A 22,638-nucleotide genomic window follows, 5' to 3' on the forward strand; every position below is an offset into this window, starting at 1 on the left:
TCTTAAAACAAAAAACTACTTAGCTTCTTTAGGTCTCAGTGTTTAAGTCTCTTTAAGTCTTCAGTGTAAAGCTTAGTGAGGTCAGAAGTTGAAAAAAAAACTAAGCTCAACTGAAATTGGAAAGTAGTACAGACTGACATTTGAATTTTTTGTATTCTGTTTCATCACATTTTGATTAAGATCAAACATAAACATAACTTGGGGTTTCCCAAACATATTGTCTAAGACATTCCTCTCAATTATCCTGATCGTCTTAAACAATATCTTAAAAATCATGGTAAGAGATAACATGTTTCCTTTTGATGCTTAAAGATTCAAAAGTAGTTTGTTTAACAACTTAAAATGTAGTTCTTTCCAGATCAATATGCAGGCTGTGGATCATAATGAGGGTCATTTGATTAATGGAGGTAGCCAAGCTAGTGCAGATATTTTGTTTACTCCCGGTCTTAGCCAACAGATTATACCAATGACTGTGGTTCACGAGCTCCACCATTACACATCGTAACCATTGGCTAAAAGTCGTGAATTTCTTTAGCGAAATCCACTTTTGTATTCTCGTCTATTAAGGTGCTTTAGTTTTCTGATCACACAAAGAACAGTTAACATTTTTAGGGCAGTTGAAGACTTCACAGGTAGAGCTGCCTGGCTAGCTAAATGATAACTCCACTTGTTGGCTCAATTTGGCTTCCACATCTTCAGTTAATCCTTTCTATGTGACAATAGAAAACTACTGACTTGAGGTTTTGAAAAAATGTGAATCAGGAAATGTATAGTCAAATATCTACTTATAGGCTTTGAATTTTTGAAAGAAATTGTATGTAGAAAGTGATTATAACAGATGTAACTATAAAGTCATATATGAATGACAACAAAGTTAACTGTACAGTGAAAACACATACAAGCACTTTACTTATAGTAATTGTTAATGTACTAACCTTGAAAGTTTTGCATGTGGGAATAAGACACAGAGGACATGACAAAGTATGAATTCATGAAATTAACGAGACCGACCAATCAAACACGTCTCTTACAAATAATGTCCAACTTTACTAAATATCTGTTTCGCTTCTTCTTCACTTTTAAGAATTTTGAGATTTTTTTTAATTTCCATCTCAACAAATTGCAATCATGTTTATGATTAAAGATAGTCTATCATCCACTTCCATTACTCCTTTTTAATTTGTGTTTGGCAAATAACATTTTTATCATCCTAATCAGATTGTCGTCGTCCTCCCACGAAAGTAGGTCTTATGTCCAAAATGTTTCGCAAAATAAAAAATATATATATATATGAAGCCACATTCACATGTGCAATAAACATGCAATATTGTTTGAATGCTGGGAAACATGCTGCGTTCATACATATGTAAATATCCAGATCTATTTTTAATCTAAAAAATGCACAGAACTATAAGGCAGTCTTATTTTCTATTGTTGATTTAGTCCAGAGTGTGAATATGTTAAGCAATGACATGAGCCATATGTCTTGTTTTGTTTCAAGTCTATGTGGTCTTACTGGTCGTTAAATGGAGTTGTTTTTTTTTATTATGGCTGCCATTTTGATTTTTTTAGTTTTGTAATATTTGTACGTTTTCTTCACTTGTATCGGTAAAGTGTATTTCATTGTAAGGAATCATTTTCTTTACCGCACTGATTGTCTAAAATAAGATATGTCCAAAAGATACAGTGTTGTATTTAACTGTCCTTGAGTTTATTAACAGGGGGAAATGTAATAGGACTGAAATCACACAGACAAATGTGCTTTGGAACAAACAAGGTGAATAGAAGGAGATTTCCACAGCTGTTTAAAAAGAAAAAGTCAGGTCCTGATATTGCCACTGTCATGATCTATTGTCCTCGTTCCATTTTGTCTAAAAGAATCAATGTGCTTCCAGATTCCTCACGTTTGAGAACTTAGATATGCAGTATACGAAGATGAAAGTTATGGCATCACTTGGATGTTTGCTTGAATCTGTTATCCACAGAAGTTTGTAGAGGTTCAAATGTCTGATTAAGGACTGATTCTACCATACGGTCACTGCAAGACGTGATGCTTGCAACAATTCAACTAACGCTGGGTTTTGAAAGCCATCCCGCATTCAAAAAAAAGTTGTTAATAGTTGTGGTTATATTAAATATTCTTACATTTCACATTATGATGTCAAAAGTTAGACTAATTTGGTGTTGTCTTAAAGTATTTGAAACAGCATGCAGAGCTTTGTATCTCCAGTGACTCCAAAAAAATGTTGACAGCAGCTCTTTAATGTATGAAGTCAATCTTAATTTAGGGAAGTCAGGGTTACTCTGGGATACTAGTGTTTTTTAAATAGATATAACTTACATATGTTTCATGAGCATGCTAGGAGAAAAGCAAATAATAACGAGCATTGATTGGCCTGGTTTAAACCCTTATAGCTACTCTCGGTCAACATCAACAAACTTTTGATTTTGATTAGTCATTCCTACTCGCATCACTTCTCTCTGCGCACTAAACTGCATCAAACATTTTAAGCGCACATGCATACTGTATAATCCTAAAATGACTCCACAATGTGGATGTCAGTTTGCTGATACTTGAATTATAATGGTATGCCACTTTTTATAGAATGTACATTTTGTGTTACAGACAAGAAATATGTCCAAACATTTTGCATATCTGCAATTGAATGTTTTTGTTTAATGTTACAACTGATCGATCGTGGATGAGAACAATAACATAAACTCACATGCCACCACTTGAACTTGAAGATTTAGGGCCTGTGTCCATAGACTTGCTTATTGTGCTGGCAGCGCCCCTTTTCAATAGATAACCAATGTAGTGCGGAGATTTTAACACCCTAGGCGTCACCTGTTTTTTTACTTACACGCTCACTAAAGTAACTTTTTTCTCACAAACCAATCAAAATCAAGAAGGGGCGGGACATCTGCTAGCAGCTTTTTAAACAACAAAGGCAGAGGAAATTTTTCTTTGAATAATGGCCAGTATTAAGCATGAAGAGCTTTTTAAAACAGACCTAAAGGTCACTACAGGGGTTAGAAGTGGAAGTTTCTAACCTAGAAACAATAAGTGTAGGCGAGAAGCGCTCTGAAACTAAGGTCGTGAGCACTGCCAGCACAAAAAGCGCCACAGAGGCCTTTATGGTTATAGATGCTTTTATTTCAGATTTGCTTTGTTTTTTGATCAAGATTCATCTGAAGAATGTCACAACTGTATTTCTGAGTTTCAAGGGTCGTACACATTGTTGTAGCAAATGTAAATCACCCAGGATATTCTGATGTGAACATTGTTTAAGTTAAGAAAACAGGCAGATGTTGTAAGTGCCTCTATGAGGCCCCTCTAGGCTCTGAAGTCAGTTTAGGAGTTCATGTAAACTAGCTAGATTTAACTAGCTAAACCTTTCAAGCAATGCTTAATAGGTCGGTAGGTAATATTGAAAATGTACATAACTGTATCTACACATGTGAATACATTAAAGTCATATGAAATTAATATATCTATGCATACTTTGTGAGTGTTGGGCAGGTTTCATAAAAACATTTCTTCCAGAGCTGGGTTAGTCCATATGTTGTTATGAAATTTTATGGTTTTATCCTGAAAACAAGGGAACTTCAGAGTGCACTCTTTGTTCTGATTTGGACAGGACTTCATTTATTGTAAGTGTGCATGAAATGTAGATATTTCAACTGTTGTTTTACCACTATATATGAAGTATGTTAGCATAGGAATATTTTATGTTGTTTTTCTTCTGGCAGTCCTATAATTTGTGAGAAGGAGGGTAGAAAGTGGCTTTTTGATCTTTGATGAACAATGAATTGTGCAATGAAGAGATTCATAGCAGGTAAAACTATGTCTGGTACTATTGTGCCTTATTAGGTTTTACATTAATAAGATGGTCAACCAGTATTTGCCAAGCCGCAACCTCCGGTCTTGATAAATTAAGTGCAAAATCCTGCAGTTTGTCAAGTGCGCTTGAGGCTGGCTCCAGGAGCACTGGAAGTCACATACACACCAGGGCCAAAAAAGCCCGTTTATACTTTAGAAATTAACATGTTTACAGCCTGGTACAAAAAAACAAATAGGTCTGATTAGTTATTGTCATAATGGGCACACACTGACTGTACATCATAAGTCTTAAAACCCCCTCAGCTCCAGCTCTCAGTCTGTCGTTAGGTTGACTGAAAGTTAGGCGGACTGAAAGTTAGGCTGAGATGTCCAGCATGGCGGCTGCTGCCGATGAGCCTCTGGAGCCCCCTGCCGTAACAGATGGGTGACGTCAATCAGGCTTCATCCATTAATATTCACAGTCTATGGTATATCCTTACAAGAGAGCTATTTAACCATCATGAACCATCAAACTATAATTTGATGGTTGTAAATGTAATTTAAAGCTGGGCACACTGAGGGGGAACAGTTATCATTCTCTTGAGGCAAAATACCCTCATCAAGTAGTTTACCAAAAAGCTTGAACATTCCTTTAATTGGCATCAGGGCCCATATTAGTTTTTTTTTACATACCCCTAAAGACTTTATGCAAGAACTTCCATACATAGACATTAATATACAAACAAGAATGATGATTAAAACACATAAACTATGACAGTGACCTGAGTGATAGCAATGCATGAAAGAGATAAATAATGTCAGAGACATTTAATACAAAAATTGGTCCGAGGAGGACACCATGAGGCTCAGCAGACCCTGTTCTATGTTATATAGATATATGTTCTTGCCAGTGTTATTGCCATTGCTTTGCTTTTTCAAGACCAAATTTTTAAATTTCTCATGTGGTTATATGGTAATTAGAATAACACTTCAAACTTGTTATTTCAGAATTTGGCAATTATACAGATGTAACATTTGACAATTGGAGAGGGTCTTGTGACTCCTTCCAAGATTTAAATAATAAGACATGTACTGTGTGTTCTATACAACTTATTACATCAAAATACTATTTCAATTCAATAAAAATATTCCTTCTGGGCTGTTGAGATTCATAATGTAAACCACAGACCCATGTAGGATGTAATAAGGCCTTATATTCGCTAACATTTACAATATAAGTTGTCTTTAGAAAATATGAACTGTCTTGCTTTTTTCTGGAGAAAGCTTCAACTATAACATGGATATTGACAGAGGAAGCTGTGAGAAGGGGCAAATGGGAAGAACTAACTTGGCTGCAACAAAGGATAATGTTTCTGTTGGATTGAGGTTTGCTGGTGAGACCAGTACACAAGTGTTACATTTCCCAAGTAAATAATACATTATGCCTTCACGTGATGAAAAAAAATGGTTTGCCACAACAGTGTGCATTAGTTTCAAATGCTTTAGCTACTGTTGTTGGCAAATGTATTCACGTGTCTGCACGATGTATATCTTAGGATGTTGAAGCTTCCTGAAACAGTGTCAGTCCAATGTTTTATTTTACTAAAATGAGAATTCCTCTTTTGAGTATGAAAAGCATTGATTGTGTTTTTCTGTGTCCATCTGTCAAACTTGTTTTTCATGAAATGTACATCCTTCAATGACTATGTGTTCTCCCACATACATATACACATGTACTTACAAACACATCAGTGAATAACAAGTGAATCAGTGAATTCTTCACTTTCAAATGCTTTTCATGACTAACTCCTGCAAAGATCCTTTTTCTTTATCTGTTGACATATGGCATAGTGGAGATCACAGTGCTGCTCAGTTGGCTGGCAGTTGGTAACATTTTGTGTTTTTTGGTTTAATACTGTCAGCCACCAGTGTTGTTGTCCATTTCTTGATTTTATTATTGCATTGAACTTTCTGTCTTATGTGACAAAGAATGTTTTTGTAGTTGAGGTGTCATTATATTTTAAATTTGTGCACTTTATCTTGACATGCACAGTTAACCAGCAGTTTACAGGTAATGGTGATCACTGACTACTTTCCTATTGCACATAATATTAATAAATACATTGAAACTGTGATATGAAAATCAATATCTTTGGCTAATTCGAAAAAAAAATTGCTCAGGAGAGTCTTGGCGGTTCTAGTGTTAAAATGTATGACCAAGCTGGGCTTATATCAGATGAGCACTTCTGTGAATCAACCGAGATAATAGTGTTTAGTTGTAATGTTACAAATGTTTAATTTCACTGAACATTTGTTTTCTATTTGAACTTCATTTTAATGGCCTTCTGTTCTTGTCTTTACAGTGTTAAGTTTCTAGCATTCGCCTTTTCTCTTATGAGGAGTCAGTAAGCGGTAAACACAAATTTGCGGCAGGAGCCACGTAAGCGACCTGTGTGACACGGATGGACGGTGTAAAGGAGTTCTTTGGGTTGACAAGAGAGAGACCAGAGGTTAATCACGAATTAAAAAAATATATATCACATGGTCTGCTCCTCAAGTTGTTACCAAAGCAGCCTCTTGGAACTCTGACTTCATTTAGACAACTGTCTGGCAGACATTTTTTCCCTTTTTTGGGCAAACTGACTGAGCATTGCACTGACACACTTTTGGAGAGAAAAGGACTCCTGTTTACACATTCCAGATGACATATCTCCAACAACATTATACTCGCCATCTTGTATGATGACCAACTCAGCACCATCCACAGTGCTGAACAACTGAGCAACTTCACCAGTTTCCGAAAAAAACAAAAAAAAAAACACTTGTCTTCATAGAGGACTGAATGATCAATGTAGCATCTCTGCTAACATATTGTAGCATTTGTTGGCGGGGAAATAACTTGACTTATTCCATCAATAGTTGAAGAGAGGGGAATTTATGCATTCAGAGGATCTTAAGATGTCATTTTTCTCTTGGGTTCCTTTCAAGTGAAGAACACATATACGAGTACATGAGAGACAAAGGATTGGTCTTGTTCCTTAAAACAATTGACTTTCCAAAAAGATGCACTGAATTCTGACAGGGCCAATTGAATCAAGCCCAATTGCACACAATTTAATTATGAACATACTAAAGTCCCCCATTCAAGTTAAGCTCTTACAACGCACTGTTTGCCACTGAACTTATGTCTTCCATTAGCTTCTATTAGTCTGAAACACTGCCCTCTTTACAAATATTGAGATAATCAAAAACAGCACTAAGTATGAAGTTGAACAAATGAAGCACATGTAGCATCAGCTCAAACAGGTCATGTATAGCATTAAGCATACATTTACACTCAACATTCACCATGAGAACATGGTAGATAAGACCTATCTTTATCTCTTATGTACATGCTTGGGCTTGCCCTAAAATTCATGGGGAGTGCCGGAGGTCCTGTAGCATGCACTTGCTAAATGACCTTCTGTAATATAAAGTAGATAAGGGGGAGTATTTCATTTAGGTTGAGGTTTCCACTCAACCTTATGCTGGCCATTGCCTTTATTCAGTAAATAATCATTCCTACAGTCTTTTCACTGCCACTTACATCTTGCCTATATGCACATTTAAAGTACTTTCCCCATGTCTGACTGACCAAGTGCTCAGACATAAGGAGAAAAAAAAGATGGACCAAGGAGACAAAATAGAAGTCTGACTTACCATCAGCCTTTCTTCAATATCAATGGATATTGGCCTGCCTAAATTACAATGAAAACAACATTCCAAACACAAAACACTTTTTATGTTGCACAAAACTGCCCATTTGCTGAAAATTCTGTTACTACTTTGAAAGGGACCAATCAGATAACCCCTCCCCCCCACTGGCCAGATCGGCACAAGAATTCCCAGACAAATACTGCCCAATCCCTCTCTTGTCCCTGTTGCTGCCGATGACTGCTTGACAGGGAAGTTGATGCTGGGATAGAGATGGCCCATCAGGGGAGCCCTTAGGCAAAGGGGAAAATGAGAAGGAATGGACCACGAGTAGTGCAAGTGTGGAAATGTACAAAGAGAACAAATCTATATTTTGATAAACAAATCAACTATCCATGGCTTTGGAGGAAGTTTATGATCAGAAAAGGTCCTGAATGGAAAGAAGAAAGAAAAAAATCAGATGCAAATCTTAAAAAAAAAAATTGGCATCATGAAATGGAGTCAAAGTCTGAGAAAAAAAGATGAAACGCAAATATTTTGTCATGGAGGGTGGGCAAAATTGTTTCCCTCACAAGCTCTGAGAATATTTTATTTTGAAGGACATTGAGCAATGACAGACTCTTGCCAACAAAGACACTGGACAAAGGATTTGACGCTGAGATAAACAAATGAAGAAAAAAAAAAGATACTGCATTTTTGTAACTTTGTTTACCAGCATGACTACTTTGCATGACTGTCTTTTCTGCAAGCCCTTAGTTGAAGACAAGGGTGCTAGAGATACAAAAAAGTATATATAAAATGAATTAAAAAAATGTTATATGCAATTAATGTTTAAAAAAGATTATAATGAAAGAGAAGAGCTATATTTTGTTTTGAAAAGTAAAAAAAAATGTGAATATTGGAACGTGTATGTTTGCAAAGTACACCCTGAACTATGTTTTGTTTGATGAAATCTCTCTGCTACTACTGCCCTACATCCCTCATTCAAGTGTTTTCAGCCGCTGCCATAGTTTATTATTTATCCAGAGTATTTCATTTATAACCATTCAATTGACAGTGATCACTCAAGACTTTGCCAAACTATGGGTACTGCGCAAGGAAACCGTTTTTCATCACAAAGTTTGTTTTTCTCCTGAAATCATTGCACAACTACCGTAGCAGCAGCAGCAACAAGCAGCAGCAGTCCTACAACAACAGCTCTCCATACCGCAACTATGAATGCTTGATTAGTACTCATTGTTTGCTTTTTTTCTTTGGCAATAATACAAAAGTTGTCACATGATTGTAGCAGGGCAAACAGAGAACCTCGAGAGTATCTTCAACGCCTCAGAGATTCAAAGCCTTGAATGTCTCGTGGCAGGATTTTGCTAGGATCGGCAGTTTTGTTTCGCTAGCCCTTAGTAGAAAAAATACAAGTGCAGGTTATCCAATTAGGATGAATAAAAGACTATGAAATATACAACACTGGCGAACAATCAAGAGAGATTTCAGGTTTGCATGGACCAACTGCCATTCCAAAGTTTGTGTGTGGTTTAAAGGACTCAGGTGTGTCGATGGTGTGTGTGGACGTAGGTGTTTGCTATTTTCTTTCCAACATAAGAAATTTCAGTATATATTAGATGATGATAATGTTAACACCTCACAGTGATGTGTAAAAAACGCATGCATTATGACTTGATGATCTCTCGAGGGGGAGCAAAGTCTTGACATATTCCCTTAGCCTCCTGTCATTGTTTGTCATGAATCCAGTCTTGATAACTATGAACACTGTGCCGTGTCGTAGAGCAGAAACGTCTTCCTCCAAGAGGCAACTGAAAACTACTCACACTCACGGTGTCGACATGAGTGTGTAGAGGTAGCTCGTCTTAGTTTTATTTTAGATGGTCGAGTCTTTGCATCGTCATTAACTGTGGAGTACACGCGTCATCCAGCTGGCTTGTTGGCAGCTCATTACCGCACATAAGTCATGTGAGCACCAAACAAAGAGACCCAGAGCTTCCAAAATGATGTCAGTGAAGTACTTTTAAGTGTTGCGAAAAAAGCGAGGATGAGAGGTACCAGTGTCCACAGAGGGAGATCGATGTAAAAAAACAAAACAAAAAAAAAAAACAATGTTACTAAAAAAAGCATCACAAAGTTGAGTGCTCTCCAAGCACCTCAACCATGGTTAGGTATTCAAGTAAGTAAGTTTCAGGCCCTGCTGGTCCAGGGTTTAGTACAGGCAGCTGAATGGTCCTCTGTCCATTCTTAGTACATAATGTAAATGGAGGGTCAGCAGAATAATAGAGACTCAGTGTTGTTATATAGACTATTTAAGGTTTTACAGGTTATAAAACTTCTATTTCCATTAATAGTTGATGGGATTGTGTTATGGTCCCTTGTCTTTAAGAAATCCCAAATTCACTTCCCATTCTGAAAGGCATTAAGCAACAATGGCTTCAATGGTCACAAAGATGTTTATGAATATTTCAGAGGTAAACTTCTAGCAATGTTGTGCACACTTGCAAAAACGTTGTGCTTCAACCAGCTGTTTTTGTATATTCATGGCCAAGTGCTGTCTTTTTTTTGTCTTTCCTTGTTTTTCACTGTTGAGTTTGCCATTTTCTTCATTCTCTACATTGTGACTGCTCTGCCGAAACCAGGCTAAAAAAAGATGTCTTTCCTTTTTTCTATCGCATAATACTGCCATTTGATTTAGTCATGTTGAACAGAATGAGTTACAATGTTGAGAGTGCTAAGTCTGTTTTATTTGACTAAGTTTCCAATCTGTTACAGAACGTTAAAGACTTCGTACACAGTAACCAAAAGAACAAAATGCTTTATGTGGTAAGTAGGTGCCACTGTTTAACTGCTACTTTGTGTTGTAACATGATCATGTCCTCTCCAGGTGTTTGGAAGGTGTTGTGTGGTCCTTGGATGACATGTTTTCTATGACATATAATTTGTTTTCTTTATCTGCCTGTTTCTGTTCTTTTTTTCCAATCACTGAGGACACTGTATGCAATCTGCACCATGAATGCCACTGATAGACACTTACTGTATTCTCCCTGAGACACAGATGTTCTGTCATCAGTTGAGATGATTGCAACACACGTGTGTAGTGGCTTTATGGCTTTCCATAAAGTGACTTGGCAATCACACTTAAGCTAAAAAAAATATTTTATTTTACAAAGTTATAAAACCAGAGTTGATTTAGAGGAGATGTTACCATACTGAATAGATTTTGTAATATATTTAATATTATTTTAATTAGAAATAATGTGAAAAACACAAAGGTCATATCAATATACATAGATCTAATAATACAGGCTGAGAACATGCATTCATGTAAGCATTCCAAAGATAAAAGTTGCATGTTCATTTCACATGCCATCAAATAGTATAAAACAGACTTAGGTACTAGTCCATTGTACTGCGGTCTCAGTAGGAGAGTGAATGGGGAGAGGAGGTGGTCACTGGAGTTTCAGCTGGATTTTATTTTTGAATTGTTGGAACACAAAGAACAACTCATCAAGAACTGTATAAAGTATATTTCAATGGAATGTTCATGATCTATCTTTTTATATTTTGAAGAAAAAATAGAAACATATCAATAAAGTGTCATAATTGAACATATTTCTACTATTGAGACTTAAAATGTATGAATGTCAATGCGACCTAATGTGAACCAATCTCCATAGCAGCTTGAATGAATAACTGATTAACACTCATGGGATGCTTTTTCAGAGACGTTAAAACTGCTTCAAATCATTGAAATGAACTTCAAATAAATGAAAAAGTGACATCACTGGTGTTGCGGTTGTTTTTAAATGTAGCTCTAGCGAAAGTTCAGTCAGGACGACTTTGTTCTGCATGCTCGTTTTATTGTTTATTCTCCTAATGTGTGACATCACTTCTCCAAGCATGCTCACTCCTTTTATTGTAATCATCAGCTGTTCACATCACCTCGTCACATCTACCCAAAAGCCCTGCTCCACCTTCTCATCTTTAGTCGATCATGTTGCTGCTGACTTTGTAACATATGGCTTTCTCTTCCTCTAGTTCATTCGTGATATTGTTATGAGCGACCTTCCACCTCACCATCACCAGCGAGCCTTAGCAGTTTCATCCCATTCTTCATCCCATCAGCCTCAGATCACATCATCAGCCAATGGTGCACCATTTGGTCAACCCTAGTCTTTGCAGTTTGCCTCTTCATCCCTTCATCCTCAGAATGTTTTTCAGCCATTCCCGTCAGCCCCATTGTTCAGTTAAAGCAGCTTTCATCCCTTCAGCTTCAGATGACATATTCAACCATCTTCTCATCAACCCCAGCCTTCAAAGACCAATTAGCTTCTTCATCGCATACGCCAAGATGAAATCACCAGCCAACAAACAATGATTCTCATATAATCATTTAATACCACATCATTATATAAAATAAAGATTTGTTTTAAATCATTTACTTGTCTCTCCTGATTGAATTGTGTGCTCCTGTATATACTGATTTATCCTATAACACTGTGTACTGGCAGTCACATTTAACACTGTTCATCAGCCCGTCAGGAACACGCTACAGTGATTGATATAATCAGACTTGAAGTGGGGACACAACGAAAAGTTTTAAAGTTTTAAAACAAGCTGAAGGATGACACATTCAATTTGTGAAACTTTGGGAAGATGTTGTCGACTCCTCTAGCAAGGTCAACATATCAAGCTTTCCTATAGCTCCTAAAATAAAGATGCGTCGTTTACAGTAAATGGTAATCTATAACTTAGAGGTCAACTGTAATTGGTCATGTTATTTGAGAGTGACGAGTTAATGGATGTACATACTATTTTAGATTACATGCTGATATCAAATGACAGTAACTTCGAATTTTCCACGAAATCTGACACCAACATGTTCAAATGATTGGCTATATTTCATAGAATAATCCCGTTCTTGGCACAATGACAGAGATTGTTATATGTGCAAGGATTAGAAGTAGAGAGACAATCTGTAATGACATTAACCCTTTCAATAATGGAAGTAAAATGTTTGGAAAATCAGAACGTTATCAATCAAATTATAACTAAAATGGTGAGTTTATCTACCTTCTTTTATACCTGTGCAATTGCACACACCAACTAAAAAGCAAAGCAATGCTTGTAAGAAAATGCCTGTCTCCATGATGAAGGCACAGAATCAGAACCTGGTGTAAGGACTACATGGTGAGAAATAGTAATGTGATCTGATGAGTCACCTATTTTCCACTTATGGATACCCGCTGTCTGTTTGACACTGTTCTAACTGGTAATGGATCTGGGTTGGGATGTGAGCCATCTCATGGGAGTCACGATATCTTGTGATTGCAGTGTAAACCAGCATGAAAGCAAAATAATTTTAGGCCATTTTTAGAGAACAGACAGAAGCACAGTCACCCCTAATCCAAGTATATGATGTGGAAAATCATTAACTGTAATAGGGTGTAGTCAGTTGATTTTCCTTGACATTTGTGGCTAAAGAAATTAGAAGAATTTCTCACTACATTTAATAAATACTTGATATTTGTGTTTATATTTATCTAATCAACACTTCGCATGTCTGTATGGTTATTGCCTTATAGGCACACTTGGACAAAGGGTTATCAGATCCAGAGTAAGCAATCTGTGTTAGATAATGGTAATTCAATGACATGATATGTGATCAAATGGGAGTGTTATGTATCAGCTCAGTGAGCAGTGTATTTATTCTGTGAGTGAAGACAGTTGTGGAAAAAAATGTCTGCAGAGGCCTAATTCAGTTTTCTCTTCTTTGAGCCAAACATCATCGCCCTCTGGTGGTAAAACAAAGTAGTGTCTCCTCTGTTATGCTTTGATGGAAGAATAATTTAGACCAATACATGAAGTATATTATGATTGATTAGTCTTTCTTTGTTTTTGTTAATTTACTGAATATCTGACTTCAATAAAAAATAATCAAAACCTCTTGCTGTCAAGTGCCTTAACATATTTGTACATGCAAAACACAATTAGCTTACACGATAGTACAATTATCTACATGATCTACAGTACCTGGAAGTCAGTCCATTGAGGCACAGGTGGTTGGTCTTTCTCCTGCTCAAGCATTTAGCTTGTATGTAAAGAGGCAGACAGGCCGGGTCATGTTGTTTAAAACTGAAACATCATCACTTAGGGGGGAAATGAGGAGGAACATTTGAAGATTTAAACATTCATTAAAAAATGAATACTGTGCAGCATAACAAATAATAAAAAATGAGGCACTATAGTAAACTTTGTAAATTATTTTCAATTAAAAAAACTACCATGAGGCAAAAAATACACCTTATTTTCTACAAGACAACAATTTTAACTATATGAGCACTACTCACAACTACTTATCTGAACTCAGCTTCTGAGAAAAGGGCTATGATAATGCTAATATAACAAAGATACAGCTGAAAAATATAAACACCAGCTTTACTACTACAATAACTGCATGTGAAATTTAAACGCTGACAGTGCTTATTGCTTCCTTTGAATAAAGTCACACGTAAACGTAAAAGTCAATTAAATTATGAGACATTACAAGGACTAAAGAGAGGGAAGGTCACTTACCAAAGTAGTTAAAATAAATACTATTGAACTTGACAAACTGTTGTTTGCTATAATGTTTTTGAATGTAACGTGCACACTAAACTAATGCTTTTTGACAGCTAGCTTGTAGTGCTACCTATAGTTATCATTTTAAAGGCAGGGTTGGTTATTTTCTCCAGACACACAAACAAGAGTTTGTTTGAGATTGTCTTTAGGTCCTGAAAGAAATACATATTGAATTTAATGTGCCCTGGAAAAGGAATGTCCATCAGAAAATCCATCATCTGTATTAGTTGTAGGCTACCATGTAAAAATTAGGACCAATGTTTGCCACAAGGCATCAATTTGATGCACTAATCATGCCTCCCTGTCAACCTGCTGTTCTCTACTATAGACTGTAAATAATAAGTTATCTACCCTTGGCGTACCCTTGTCCACACTCAAAGCAGTATAAACTCAAAGCACAGAGTTTATACTGTGAGTTTATCGTTGGCCGTTGTGAAAAGTATATATTGGATATAAAGGAGGTCAATCAAGTCACCATTAGCTCAGAGACCCTTATTCAGATTCAGGCTTCTACTTTTACCAAGTTATCTTATTTTTATCAACCTCTTACCAAATATCGAGGATTCCCTGGTTAGAAAATGAAGATACAGTTGAATACATGTTATCTTTTTTCTATTAGCCTATATATAATTTGGGTAAGCTATCATTAAAAATACTAATTATTGTATTTTTCATTTAATGAAGCATAAATGTTGAGTTTTCAACTCTTTCGACTTTTGGTCTTTTTTTTTCCACAGGCACAGTAGGCTAAGACATTTTGTCGAGTAAATAAAATGTTAAAAGAGTTATGTTTGCTTATTATACACTTTTAAATAAGATTGAGGACTCAGTATAGTGAATGTTAATTCATGGATAGTAAATAAATAACCAAACAGCAGCATAATCCAGTTAACAATTTTGTATGCATTTGTATGTAATTTCCTATATTTTTATTTAACTCTTTACAAGTTTGTTGAACATGAGGCCTACTGTAAACACATTCTTGACATTTCATTATGATGTAAAATCTAAAAAATGTCAGAAAAGGAGCTTTTGCTAAATAGGAATAACCACAGTACCCCAAACCTTTTATAAATTAATCCGAAATAACAATGCAAAACAAACTGACAGCTAGCTGGCTGATATTAATATGTGCTTGACATTTTGACAAATATGATGTATGTATTCTGCATATTCTTTTGTATTAGTTACTTAGTTACAACGTTTTTTTCTCAATAATACAAATTTAAATCAAGTACTTTGGATTTAATGAATAGTGAGAAACCTCTGTCTGTCAGAGCACCACGCTTGTTAGAGATGATTACACCGTACATGTGGTGCCAGGCAGAGGTGACATTTGATAGGAAGGTTGAAGGTTGACTTGCCCCATAGCTGAAATGGAGGGAAAGGACAGGGAGGGGTCGCAGGGCTCTAACAGAGATTGAATTTCAACAGGACAGCATTCCCAAAAAAATGTTTTAAGACAGTCAACGTGAGGCAGCAAGGGAACTGGACAAGATCGTGGATGTTCCCTGAACAAACAACTGGAAGTGTACGGCCTGGTAGAATAGTTTAGCTGGGCTGAAAGTGGACAGAAGGTGGACAACACAGGCCCGACAAGGACTCTGCTTGTGTGACAGACGGACATGATGACAGAGAGAAACACCGACAACCTGATGAGACACAGGAGACGAACAATGTGATTTTTCACCTGGCCGTTAGCCTCTGTCAGAAGCTGTTTAACACATAGTGAGTAAATGCTTTTATTGCACCAACTGGGTACTAACAATGTGTTTTACTTGTCTTGTTTAAATTCTAATTATAACTTTCAAAATAGAATAATTGATTGACAGTTTTTATAGGGACTTTTTGGTTGATATTTTACATTTAACTATCAGTGTCTACTGTATGACTATAAGACACTACTGCAAGGTTTTCCCTTCATCCATATGTTACTAATAACATCTATAAAAACAGATTTAAATAAAGAGCCATATTCTGTCACTCTCATTTCGGACAGGGTTATCTTTTGAGTCCAGTTGTTCTACAAGTCCTCCAGAGAGCTGTTCGTTTCATTCCCTGACCTGGCCTTCAAACAGGGATGGACGGCACTGACCCCAAGGACGATGAGAGAGGAGATATAAGGAAAGAGAGTGATGGAGAAAAAGACAAACAGCTGAAGAACCAGCTGAACATTGAGGAAAAAGGGGAGAAGGAAATCAAAGGGAACGAGAAAGAGAATAAGAAAGAGAGCAGGCGTTCTGGTTCTCTTTGGAGAAGTGGATGGGCGTTGAGCGAAAGACTGGCCATCAATGTCTCAGGGATGCGATACGAAACACAACTTCGCACCTTGGCCCAGTTCCCCAACTCCTTGCTTGGTGACCCCAGGCGGAGGTCACGGTATTTTGACCCACTTCGAAATGAGCTCTTCCTGGACCGCAACCGGGCCTGCTTTGACGCAATTCTGTATTTCTACCAGTCAGGCGGGAGGCTTCGGAGGCCCGCCAACATCCCGCTGGACATCTTCATGGATGAACTGATGTTCTACGAGCTGGGCGAGGAAATCATGAACCGCTTTAAGGAGGACGAAGGGTTTCCCAAAGAGGAGGAAAGGCCGCTGCCAGCCAATGAAATCCAGAAAAGAATGTGGATGCTGTTTGAGCACCCAGAGTCCTCGTCGGGCGCCCGCATCATAGCCATCATCAGTGTGATGGTGATTGTGGTGTCCATTCTCATCTTCTGCCTGGAGACGCTTCCTGACTTCAGGAATGAGAAGGAGGCACGAGAGGTAGGGAATGTCTTTGTTTTGATGAAACACTAGTACGGGATTCAATTATGGAGGGTTGGCATTTATTTTCTGGTTTCTAGGTTTTCTGAGTGAAGGCATTTTGAATTCAAATAGATGTTCTCCATTTAAACCAAACGTAGTTACCTTAAAGCAATAAAAGCTGGTCTGACTTTAGAGGGCTGTGTCTCAATAATTCTACTACTCATTCCAGTGTGTGTGTGTGTGTGTGTGTGTGTGTGTGTATATATAGTATCAGAAATTAATATTTTTTTATCAATTGGCCATGTAGGTTACATATTCAATGATTTAGCTTTGTTTTGTTTTTGTTTTTTGTGCAAAACTATAAACTAAGAATTACGTTCAAAAGAAGGAAGTAAACAGAAGAACTAGTGTCAAACATAAAACACTAAATGTAATACAAATGATATACAGTATATTCATTTGGCAAATGATAAAGCGTTTTAGTTTAAACTGAATGTGCAATAAGGGCCAAAGGAGTGTGCAGAGGTTTACTGTATGAAATACAGAGACACTGTCCGATTAACAGATAAAAATCCAGATGTTGTGATTTAAAGTAACAATCCGAGACACTGTATTGTCCCCATAGGGAAATGTGTGTCCGACCCAAGTGCTCCACAAATGTAGCCGTCTCTACAGTACATAAGAAAAAAAAGAATAGAAATCCTGAAGGGAATTTTTGGCCAAACTAAAAAATAAAAAAGCCAATAAAAACAATCAACATCAACAGCGCATACTAATGACCAGCATAAAGGACACATGTTCCACATAAAGATGAGTGTAACAATGAGTGGAATGATAATAACAACACCATTAGGCTGTTGCTCAATCTCTACCCCGTCAAGAAACATGACTTAAAATATGATTGCTGTTGGCAGAAAAGACATTTTTAAATGCTCGAGTCAGTCAATGGTTTGAGGTTAAATAGGATGTAACATCTTTTTACATATTGACTGCAAAACTAACAAAGTTTTTCAAAAAGTCCAGATAAAACCACTCTGTTTAGAGGTTCTGAATGGGACACTAATGACCACCTTTCTCTAACGGAAATCTGATATCATGGGAGGCAGGTGTTTAGGTAAACATGCACATGGTGAGTACTACAGTGTGTTACAAGGAAAAACACTGACATGGGCAGAAGGATTTGCCAATATGTCTGGAAGCAGACCAGAGAGAGCAAGAGAGAGGGGCTGAGGGAGGCTTATGCTGTGATTATTTTAGTCAGCTGTTAAATTTGATACACTCAGATTCAGGAAGCGCTAAAGGGTACAGGGAGTAGTGGGTGGGGCCTTGAATACAGATTAAAGGAGAGAAAGGGAAGACAAGGTGAGGAGGCACTGGCAGTTAGGTGCGTTAATGAAAGGTCACACAAGTGACCGAACACAAACACAAAGGTGAGCCAAAGCCTTCCGGTGGCTTAGAACTGGAGAATGAAAGGTCTCACAGGATGAGGAGCATACGTCGGGTCATGTTAACACATTCCTCCAGGACTGCTTTGCTAGGATGGCCAGCACTAGGGGTGAGGGGGGGTGGGGGGGGTGGGGGGATGGGGGATGGGGGGGGCGGCGGCTGCCAGGAAAACTACTATAACTCACTTCAGTCCAAGTCCGCCGCAGACCCACTGAACCGCATTGGCAATGTTACACGGCTGCAGAGGCCGCAGGGAGAGATGGGATAGCGACAAAGGTGGAGATGGATGAGGAGGGTTGCAGCGAGACGCTCTCATGTTTCTTTTCAGAGATCTCACGGGGTTATATTTAGTCTTAGGAGAGCCCTTGGAGCGGATCAACACATAGATGTCCACCTTTAGTAATAAACACTGTCACTGACCTGCTACTGAAAGTCAAAAAGGAATACTCCAGGGTTTTTTTTTTAAACTTTCCTGAAACTTTATATATTACACACGGCTCATTACAGCATGCTAAACTGAGCCCTTTAATCCATGTCATCCGATTCACACGTTTAACTGGATGCTATGTGTAAGATGCCTTAAACCGCTTCAATCCGGAGCTTGAATGTCGAATGTAACGCTAACTGACACAGAAGATGGAGAGACAGGTGGACTGAAAAGGAGATAGGTGCAGCTATGATTGAAATGCACAACCTCAGATGTCAAACGCTTTTATGATGTTGTCTAATGTGGGAACCAGTAAGATAGTGGATAACATGCTATGTCTCTATATGGTTTATGAGAACATGTAATAGTTTGTAATGTGATATAAAAAGAATGTAAAGTCATAAGTTTTCATTTTAAGGAACAGTTTGATTAGAAAATAGACACCACATTCATGTCTGTACAGTTAACAGTGTGGGGGAAGGTTCAAATCATCCCTTTGCCAGCTACTAAAATTCAGACTGCTTCACTTGAGAAAGCTGAGGGAGAAATCCAGTTTGGTCAACTAAAGATACTTCGAGAAATTAGTTCAAAACTGATATTATTATGGATATTATACCACATGTACGATATATACGATATATTAAGGTATATTTTGGGGCTTTTTATACCTTTATGTAGAGATAGGACGGTGGTTAGAGTCAGAAATCAAGGAGAGAGAGAGTGTGTAGAATGACATGCAGCAAAAGAGCCACAGGGCAGACTCAAACCCAGGCCACTTAAACGTCACACAAATAATCACAATTTAGGAAAAGTTCTAACCTAATTAAATGCCTCACATAACATGGGAAGGTGCAAAACAGTACTATAGCCAAATCATGTTCACAAGTGAGCTTACAATCATAACATCCTAGAATAAACCTGGAAGCTACTGTAAGTTTTCCCTGAATATGAAAATCCTAACTGTGCTTGTTATGATGACAAATCAAAAGATTGTCTTTTTGTTTTTCACAAATCTGGATTTAAATCGTCCTTTAAGAGAAAAAAAATACCTCCTTCATCTCATTTCACAGCTAATAATAGATTCAGTATTGACTAAATGGAAGAAAAGGTAATTAACTACTTGAATCACTATGTGAGTATGCATGTATTTTAAGTGGCAGAAAGCTACTGCACAATGTTGTTAAATTATGGTGTGACTTACAGCTCAAGCTGCACTTCTTTCATATTAGACGTATACGTCACTCTCACAATCAGCTATCAATGTATCCTCACAATTTGCCGGTCTACTTAAGCTGCATTGCCATTGCTGTTTCGCACCATTGCTGCGGTTGAACTTTCAGCCCCACCACCAACCCAGGGTCTTCTTGCAGGCTCTGACTGGGGGTTTAAGATGTTATCTCATTTATCTTCAGTTTCTGCATGTAAGGAGTGATGAGGTCGGAGCCAGGACGACAAACACAAACTATGTTCTGCTGCTGCAATAGAAATTTCAAACCGGAAACATAGAAACCTGCACTAAAATCACTTATTAGTATATTCTGGAGAGAGAGCAGAAATTCAGATTTTTGACTTAAAGAAGCTTTTGTATGCCGTTTTTCAACTTTTGCTTTTGTACAGAAAAAATAAAAGCTGATGCCAAGCTATGGAAGTACTGTTGCCTGAACCTTGTTTTGTTTTTAACATGGCCAAGCTAGCTGTTTCCCTCTGCCTCCTGTGTTTGTGCTAAGCTAAGCTGTTTTCTATCTTTCCTGTCTGCCCTGTCTCTTTTACTTTAGGAATACTTTTACAAGTACCACGCCCTGGCCAAGAACATCTCTGAGAACATGTCTCCCCCACACAGTGTTTTCCACGACCCATTCTTCCTGGTGGAGACCATGTGTATCTGCTGGTTCTCCTTCGAGCTCTTCATGCGCCTCATCTCCTGTCCAAGCAAGACGCACTTCTTCAAGGACGTCATGAACATCATCGACTTCAGCGCCATCCTGCCTTATTTTGTCACTCTGGGAACAGAGCTGGCCAAGGACAACGACGCCTCTCCGGCCACGTCTTTGGCCATCATCAGAGTCATCAGGTTAGTGAGGGTTTTCAGGATCTTCAAGCTGTCCCGCCACTCTAAGGGCCTCCAGATCCTTGGTCAGACTCTGAGGGCTAGCATGCGGGAGCTAGGCCTGCTTATCTTCTTCCTGTTTATTGGCGTCATCCTGTTCTCCAGCGCCATCTACTTTGCCGAGGCGGACCACGCCAACACAGCCTTTATTAGCATACCACATGCCTTCTGGTGGGCTGTTGTCACCATGACGACAGTGGGCTATGGCGACATGTACCCAGAGACAGTGTGGGGTAAGCTTGTGGGCTCAATGTGCGCCATTGCTGGTGTGTTAACTATCTCGCTACCAGTGCCGGTCATAGTGTCCAACTTCAGCTACTTCTACCATCGTGAGACAGAGTGTGTTGATCAAACCGAGTACAGCCATGTCCAGACCGGCACGGAGTCGGACGAGGAGCCTCAGGGTGGGGAAATAGATGAAGGGGAGAGGGATCCAGAGGGAGATTATTACGCAATTGAAGGAATCTGCAATCCTTTGAACGGGACTTTGCTGGGTGGACTGTGTACGGGCCAGAGCCCAGAGTTCAGAGGAGCTAATATGTATCTGAGGGAACCACTGGTTACACAAGTGTAGGTTTGTTTGATCTGAAAAAGGAAAAGTGAATGGAAAAGCAGTTTTAAAGTTCACAAGTGAGCAGGTCCAGAGGTGAGGAAAAGAGATAAAAGGAAACTTGCCAAGAGGAACTGTCTCATTTTGTTAAAGAAAACCGTAAATATGGCACTAATGAGCCTACTAGAAACTTTTTATTGCCTTAATTTATAAATATTTATTACAACACTATCCAGCCAAATGTTGCTAAAAGGCATTTTTTTTGTATAAAATAGCTTTGAAAAAGCCCAAAAAGACAGTGAGTTGTATATTCTCAGGGTCATAAACTGTTATTTAATAATGCTATCAGCTTGTGTTGGAGGTGAAAATGACTTTTTGAATGTTTATTCTGTGCCTCGAAAACTATGATGTCTTAGTACTGTCACTTTGTGGCTTAATGTTTGAAGTGGAAGCAGATAGATGAGCGCCTATAGAGATGTCAGGTGTCATCAAAAATCATTAGAGGCAACCAATCACTGCAGACTCAGATCTCTTGTAAACCAATCTGTCATTCTTTACATTCTTCTGTTACTTATGTACAAAGTTCACATTTGTGTAGTTTTGGTGTATGTGACCTGAAGAGACTGACATGACCTTTATCATGCTTTAATACAACTCTGTTACCTGCAGGCTCTTACAGAGGCATGTTTGGATGCTACAGTTCTGTAATTACCTGCTTACTTCTGCACACAGAGTTTTTAATAAAGATTATATTTTATAAATTTTCCTGTACCACTGTTCCCTATACCTGTTAATTATGTCACAAAGAGTGTCACAAAAAGTCACATTTTGCAGTGTTACTTCAGGATACAAAATCTGTCAAACTATAGAAGCACATTAACACTTATTGGTTCAGTGCTAAGGCTACTGTATCTCTTAGCACAACTTTTGGTCACTGAGGTTAGCCCGATCTAATATGTGTGTCACGTTTGCATGGCCGTGACTGACCTTTTCCACAGCTACTAAGCTGTCATAAGCTTCCTTTAACATTGCTCTCAATTTCACTGGAACACACAAGACTTTCCACTACATCACTGTAATGGCCCATGGAAGGTATGTGTGCTGCAGTAACATTGGCAGTGTTAACCGACTCAATAATGTGTGTTAGTTTGTGTTATTGATGTTAGTTTTATGGTCAGTTAAGGGCATATAAATAGTTTGTGGAAGAGAAACATGATCT

General features: G+C 38.0%; 2 protein-coding genes across 7 annotated transcripts in view; both read left to right on the plus strand.

Annotated features, from left to right (window-relative positions):
• The window catches only part of kcnc3b (potassium voltage-gated channel, Shaw-related subfamily, member 3b), a 50,495-nt gene extending 38,539 nt beyond the window's left edge, over positions 1-11,956 (plus strand). For 2 of the 6 annotated variants that reach the window (XR_002278120.3, XM_020638819.3), the window contains 2 exons: positions 10,292-10,342; positions 11,558-11,956. Coding sequence is in view for 3 of the 6 variants with exons in the window: in XM_020638819.3 (XP_020494475.1) it covers positions 10,292-10,299 (8 nt within the window). In the remaining 3 variants the exon portion in view is untranslated. Of the gene's footprint in view, positions 1-6,186; positions 11,304-11,557 lie in introns of those variants that run through there. The other 4 variants (XM_020638788.2, XM_065949422.1, XR_002278119.3 and 1 more) reach the window with 3 other exon arrangements.
• Positions 11,957-15,594: 3,638 nt separating this feature from the next.
• On the plus strand, positions 15,595-22,183 carry LOC109988862 (potassium voltage-gated channel subfamily A member 7). The gene is made up of 3 exons (XM_020640459.3): positions 15,595-15,868; positions 16,140-16,907; positions 20,538-22,183. Exons 2-3 carry the CDS (start codon positions 16,221-16,223, stop codon positions 21,441-21,443), a joined length of 1,593 nt encoding a protein of 530 aa, XP_020496115.1. The 5' UTR covers positions 15,595-15,868; positions 16,140-16,220; the 3' UTR covers positions 21,444-22,183.
• Positions 22,184-22,638: the final 455 nt, after the last annotated feature.

This window comes from Labrus bergylta, chromosome 21 (genome assembly GCF_963930695.1).
Source record: "Labrus bergylta chromosome 21, fLabBer1.1, whole genome shotgun sequence".
Taxonomy (NCBI): domain Eukaryota; kingdom Metazoa; phylum Chordata; class Actinopteri; order Labriformes; family Labridae; genus Labrus; species Labrus bergylta.